The following is a 6,682-nucleotide window of genomic DNA, read 5'->3' on the forward strand; positions in this document are numbered from 1 at the left end:
AGAGACAGTAGAGATACGCAGAGACACCACACGGAGACAGGCAGATGCCAGAGACACGCAGACATACGGAGACGGTAGACAGGCAGGCAGACATACGGAGACGGTAGACAGACAGGCAGACATACGGAGACGGTAGACAGACAGGCAGACATACGGAGACGGTAGACAGACAGGCAGAAACACCACACAGACAGGCAGAGATGCCAGAAATACGGAGAGACAGTATATAGACAGGCAAAGACACCGCACTGAGATAGGCAGATGCAGGCCTGGACAAAAGCCACCCTGACGACAGCCCCATCCCACCCACCTGGCCTGCTGTGTCCTGTCCCCACTGCTCACTTTGGATGCCCGGGCCTGGCATCCACTAGGTGCCCCATAAATACTGATTTAAAGACAGGCCAAGAGGACACAGGCTCCCGGGCACCACACCGAGGTTGTGGGCGGGGCCTGGGCGTTTATTGGGCGCCGCACCGAGGTTGTGGGCGCAGAGGGCGTTTATTGGACCCGCCCTTCCCAGCTGCAGCTTGTCCAGGTTCAGCGCTCTCGGCAGGAGAGGCAAGAAAACCGAGGCAGGCGCCCGAGCCGGGTCACCCCAAGGTCCGCGGGGACCCCTGGCCGTCAGATGGTCCTCTGGATGCGGATGGTCCAGGGATCTGGGGGTCCTGGGAGGGCGGTATGTGGGCCACGGACCCAGCTGGACAAAGGCAGGGGCTTCCTCAGCAGCTCTGCTGGTCACGCAGGCGTCCGGCCCATGGCCTTCAATAGCCCGGCCAGGTGGGCTGAGGTTAACTGCGCCAAGAAGCGTCCAGGGAGAGCGGTGGCTCTCGCAGCAGCCGGACTCAGGGGTAGCTGAGGGGCACCCGCCACCAGAGCCCGCCGCACAGGCAGTTCTTGATCCAGCGCTGTTCCCACTGCTTCACCGCTGTGGTCCTGTTGGGCGACTTGAGCATGGTGACGCAGCCGCACCTGCGGGGAGGCAGGCGCTGGGCGGGCTCCCACTTTTGGGCGGGCCTCCCTTACGCCTGCTCCCCGTGCTCCCACCTGCCACAGGGCCTCTGCCCACGCTGCTGCACGCACCAGGAAGAACTACTGCTCTCTGAAGTAGCCCTGCCATGCCAAGTTAACTGTTCCACATCCTGGGATCCCGGCTCCAGCACTCCCTCTGGGACATGCCCCCCCACCACGCTCGACTGTCTGGAGCCTTGGCTGGAATCAGCTGGGCCATCCCGGGCGGCAGAGCTCTGGGAGTCAGCAGGCTCGGCGCCCCTCACCTGGTGCAGGCCTTGCACTCCTCCGTGGGGCAGGCGCCAAGGTGCAGCCTCCGCAGGTGGTCGATCTTGGGCTGGCCTGGGGCCCTGGCGGGAGAGGGGAGAGCGTGAGGAAGGGCTGGGCACCATGAGGCCAGGTTCCAGCAGGGGCATCTGTCCACAGGCGTGGGTGCAGGGGGTGGCCAGCCTCACACCATCTGCCAGGTGGGCCCAGGTGTCTGTGAACAGTTAGGTGGGAGGCGCGGGACCACCTGAGACAAGCCCAGTAAAGGGTGTGGGGCCCCCCACACACGGAGGAGGGTCGGTCTCCCAGGTGCCTGGGAAGCCCGAGGCTCAGGGGCCCAGTAAAGGGGACGGGGCCCACACAGGGCGCCTGGGAAGCGGAGAAGGTGCTTGCGACCCTCCCATTTGAGACTTTACAGAAGGGGGTATGTGGGGCTTCCACACCACCTCAGCCCAGACCCCCAGCCTGGGGGCACCGGGACCTCTGTACGACAACAGATTCTGGTGGCAAAAGCTGCCCTTGGTGGTGGGTGGGGGGCCTGGGTCTGGGTAGGGGTGAGCTGGCTTATTCTGCTCTCATTAAATATTTGAAATTTTCCCAGTTTACAAGCCTCTGACGTAACTGTCCTCTTTCCATCAAGTCTTTTCCTGAAACCCAAACCCTCGTGCGTGACTCACTAGCAGGACCCTCCCACAGTGAGCACGAGGAAGAGAATGCTGGAGGTCCCGGAGCCAGGCCAGGCCCGGAGCCAGGCTACTGGGGGTTGACTTCATTTTCTTCTTTTTGCTCATCTGTGTTTTCTAAAATTCCAGCCGTGAGCCATCAGCGGCTCAGAGGGTTTGCGTGTGCTCCTGGTCAAACGCATGTTGGAAATGGGCTGGGGGTCTGACGGGCCTGGGTTCAAATCTGGACTTGACCGCTTCCTGACCACGTGACCCCAGACGAGTAGGGTGACAAGGTCCCACCCTTTCCAGGCTGGGTTTCCTCACCGTGAAGTGGGTGACAAGGTCCCACGCCACAGGGCTGCTGGGTGGCCGGGGTGAGCTCAGCAGGCTTGGGTTGTCCAAACCCTGCATGTTCCAGAGAAAGGCCAGCCCCGAACCCTGCAGCTGACCTCGTAACCCCGGGAGAGCCTTCTGGTGAGGTGTTTGTGCTCAGCGGTGCCCTGGGCCATGCTATGGTGTCTCTCTCCATCAATAGGGGGATTGACGGTGAGGCCTCACATCCAGAGAGACCAGAGACTAAGGACAGAAACTAAGGGCACCCTGCACAGCAAGGCTAGCACACAATCAGTAAAAACCAAGGCAAGGCCGGTGTGGTGGCTCACGCCTGTAACCCCAGCACTTTGGCAGGGCGAGACGGGTAGATCACCTGAGGTCAGGAGTTCAAGACCAGCGTAGCCAACATGGCGAAACCACGTCTCTACCAAAAATACAAAAAATACCCGGGTGTGGTGGCGACGCCTGTAGTCCCAGCTACTCAGGAGGCTGAGACAGGAGAATCATTTGAACCTGGGAAGCAGAGGTTGCAGTGAGCCAAGATGGCACCACTGCACTCCAGCCTGGGCGACAGAGCAAGACTGTTGGGGCGGGCGCGGTGGGGGAAGCGAGAGAGTGAATGGAAGGGCCGGGTGCCCGCATGGGTGGTGGTTCAAGGAAGAGCAGGGACGCCACTAGGGTATGTCGTTAGGGGCACCTGGAAGGAAGCAGCAGTCATGGCCGTGTGGATTCGGGGGGCCCTGGGGCAGGACATGGAGGGAGGGAGCTGTGTGGATTCAGGGGTCTTGGGGCAGGACATGGAGGGAGGGAGCTGTGTGGATTCGGGGGGCCCTAGGGCAGGACATGGAGGGAGGGAGCTGTGTAGATTCAGGGGGGCCCTAGGGCAGGACATGGAGGGAGAGAGCTGTGTGGACTGGGGGGCTCTTGGACAGGACACGGAGGGAGGGAGCTGTGTGGATTCGGGGGGCCTTGGGGCAGGGCATGGAGGGAGGTGTGTTTGGGGACCAATGCAGGGACACACGCACCTTGCAAGGCCATCGAGCTGCAGGGTGGCAGCACTGCCAGGCAGTGTGGGCGCCCGGCCGAACTGCAGACGTAGGGGCTGTTTGGGCTGCAGGCGGCTGACCAGGCCGTCGCTGGCAGGCAGCCAGTCCAGGCTGGGGATAAGCAGCTGGCTGGGCAGTAGGCAGCACTCGTCCACCAGCGCCTCGTCTGGCTCGCTCGCTGGGCCCTCATCGCGACCTGCAGAGAGGGGTGGCCAAGGTCTAGGCAACTCTGCCTGAGGCAACCCTGCCTGGGGCACCACCCTGCCACCCGGGACGCACAGGGAGCCCCTCCAGCTCAGGAGCACCAGGTCGGGCCCCAGCTCTGCCGGCCTGGCTGGGTGACCCCAGGGTTCTCTTATCCTCTCTGGCCTCAGTCATGAGACTCCCTCATTCACTTAAAAAGTATGTGGGAAGCTGGCCGGGGGCAGTGACTCACGCCTATAATCCCAGCACTTTGGGAGGCTGAGGCGGGTGAATCACGAGGTCAGGAGATGGAGACCATCCTGGCAAACACTGTGGAACCCCGTCTCTACTAAAAATACAGAAAGTTAGCTGGGCGTGGTGGCGGGCGCCTGTAGTCCCAGCTACTCGGGAGGCTGAGGCAGGAGAATGGCGTGAACCCGGGAGGTGGAGCTTGCAGTGAGCTGAGATCCGGCCACTGCACTCCAGCCTGGGGAACAGAGCGAGACTCCATCTCAAAAAAAATAAAAAAAGTATGTGGGAAGCACTGTGCCTTTCCCAGACACTAGGACGTAGGAATGACCCAACCCACTCTCCTCACATACACACAACCTGACAAGGAAAGACAGCAAATAGGTGGCTGGGAGTGGCTGCCATCTCAAAAGCACCCACACCGAGCATGGACCTGTGCTGGGAACCGGGGAAATGGCAGAGATCAAGGCAGAGCCATTGCCACCTGCACGGGCTTATGTTCTGGTGGGGGGCTCAGACACGGTGTGTTTTGGTAGGGAGAGGGGAGCAGAGGGCAGGGGGCCTCACAGCAGATCCAGAGCTTGGTGAGCAAGCGGAAGAGCAGGGACATGCTGTCCTGGGTGTCTGAGGTAGCCGTGTACACGGGCAGGCAGCTGGGCTTCAGCAGGCCCCAGATGCGGATGACCACCATCAGCTCCCGAAGCATGCCCAGCGAGGTGCCATCCCGCAGGAAGCTGTGGCCCGGCCTCAGCAGCGAGCCCTGCCGGAAAGAGGCATCGGAGTGGCTGGGCGGCGGGGGGCAGATGGTGATGGGATGAAGTCTCTCGGGATCGGTGGAACCCCGACCTGGAGGCAATGAACAGGGTCTGGGACGTTTGTGGTGGTCAGGACTGGGGAGCTCCTGGCACGGAGTGGGTGGATGCCGGGGACACTGCTCAGCACCCTGCAGGGCCCAGGACAGCCCCATCTGGAGAGCTGTCCCATCCCTGAGCCGCCACAGGACTAAGAAGCGGCTGTGGCTGAGGCCAACATCCCCGCCGGCACGTGGAGGAGCAGCCGCCCCCCCACAGCTGAGTGCCCCTGGTGGCTGTACTGGGAGCCGAGAGAACCTGGCAGCGTCAAGTCCCACAAGAAGCAGACAAGAACTTCAAACCGTCCCTGATGGGCGCCGGTGGAGAGACAGGGGCCCCAGGGCAGAATGAAGCTTGGGGAGAGAAGTCACGGTTTGGGCAGGACAGAGTGTGTGGGCGGGGGGAGGCTGGAGCCCTGGTCGGGGCACACAGGCCGCATACTTGAAGGTGGGGGTGTGGATGGAGACTTGATTTCAAAGCTGCCAACTCCCCACAACCGCCCCCTGCACAGGGAGCTGGGGAGAGTAAAGGGTGGGATCGAGAAGGGGCACGGTCTGGGAGGCGGGGCTTCGAGAATGGGCAGAAAGTGTGTGGTCAAGGAAGGGTTTTTTGCAGAAGCTTCGTGGAGGTGAGGGCTCTAAGGTGGGGCAGCGCTTCAGGACGGGCGGGATAGGAAGTGGAGCTTTGAGAAGAGACAGTGTCAGGAGGTGGGGCTCCAAGTAGGGGCGGAGGTGAAGTGGTTTTCAGGGGCAGGGCCTGGGAGGCGGGGCCCAGATGAGAGGCGGGGCCAGGGAGTCAGGGCCCTGATGAGGGGCGGCGCCAGGGAGCCAGGGCTCAGATGAGGGGCGGGGCCTCGGCGAGGGCGGCCTCAGGGGCGAGCGCAGCGCACCTGGTTGGGTAGGCTGGCCAGCAGGTAGAGCACGAAGTCGCCCACCCACTGCAGGAGCTGCTGCAGCGCCTGCAGTGTGTTCATGTCCAAGACAAATTCCTCCGTCTTGAGGTTGATCATGACCTTGTCAATGTCTGCAAGGAGACACGGGTCGGGTCAGCTCGGGCTTCTTGTACACAGTGACCTAACTGCACCCCTCAGTCCTTCGACCTGCACCGAGTGCCCAGCCAGTGCCAGGACACAAGGGGACCCAGAGCGGGAATGAGAAGGGGGTGATGGCGTTGTCAGGGAGGAACCGGGAGCCCACTGCCTGCCCACCTGGGGACTGCTTCTCTCGGCCTGCAGGCCCTGGCGCAGGCAGGTCCCCATGCCAGGGCCACCACTGCTCAGGCCCGGCCCGCTGGTGCACATCTGCCCCTGCTCCGAGGTGAACTCTGTGAACACAGCGGTGTGTCCACACTGCAGCTGCAGCCACGCAGGCCCGGCACCTGGCGCCGGTTACACACCCAACAGATGCCTGTTGGATGGTGACTAGGGTGGCCCCACAGAAATAACGACTGTGCATACAGCTCCCAGATACCACGAGCGCCACACGTCCACAGTGAGCTGGGTACTCCAGACAAACAATAACCCTAATTTTTAAATTTTTTGAGACTGAGTCTCACGCCGCCCAGGCTGGAGTACAATGGCAGGATCTCAGCTCACTGCAAGCTCTGCCTCCCGGGTTCAAGCAATTCTCCTGCCTCAGCCTCCGGAGTAGCTGGGACTACAGGCACCTTCCAACGTGCCCTGCTCATTTTTGTATTTTTACTACAGATGGGGTTTCACTGTGTTAGCCAGGATGGTCTCGATCTGACCTCATGATCCGCTCCCCTCGGCCTCCCAAAGTGCTGGGATTACAGGCCTGAGCCACTGCGCCCGGCAACCCTAATTTTTAAAAGAGACAGCCTGCCAAGCACAGCGGCTCACGCCTATAATCCCAGTGCTTTAGGAGGCCGAGGCGAGTGGGACACCACGTGCTGGGTGAGCTGCTTAGCCTCTCTGCCTCAGTCCCCTTATAGCAAAATGGAAGGAGGAGCAGACCCGCCACACAGGACCCGGGTGCCGGGTCTCGGCCTGGGAGTAGCATCTCAGCCCCCAGGTGGAAGGATCGCTTGAGCTCAGGAGGTCAAGACCAGTCTGGGGTTGGCC

General features: G+C 61.9%; 1 protein-coding gene across 1 annotated transcript in view; it reads right to left on the minus strand.

The window, feature by feature from the left end:
- Nucleotides 1–482: 482 nt before the first annotated feature.
- The window catches only part of MED16 (mediator complex subunit 16), a 22,366-nt gene continuing 16,166 nt past the window's right edge, over nucleotides 483–6,682 (minus strand). Inside the window, exons 11-15 of the mRNA XM_011971215.1 lie at nucleotides 5,492–5,625; nucleotides 4,319–4,511; nucleotides 3,299–3,515; nucleotides 1,275–1,358; nucleotides 483–969 (exon numbers count right to left, since the gene is read on the minus strand). Coding sequence (XP_011826605.1) covers nucleotides 843–969; nucleotides 1,275–1,358; nucleotides 3,299–3,515; nucleotides 4,319–4,511; nucleotides 5,492–5,625 — 755 coding nt within the window. The 3' untranslated portion in view covers nucleotides 483–842. The remainder of the gene's footprint in view (nucleotides 970–1,274; nucleotides 1,359–3,298; nucleotides 3,516–4,318; nucleotides 4,512–5,491; nucleotides 5,626–6,682) is intronic.

The sequence above is a fragment of the Mandrillus leucophaeus genome, unplaced genomic scaffold (assembly GCF_000951045.1).
Source record: "Mandrillus leucophaeus isolate KB7577 unplaced genomic scaffold, Mleu.le_1.0 Scaffold990, whole genome shotgun sequence".
NCBI lineage: Eukaryota > Metazoa > Chordata > Mammalia > Primates > Cercopithecidae > Mandrillus > Mandrillus leucophaeus.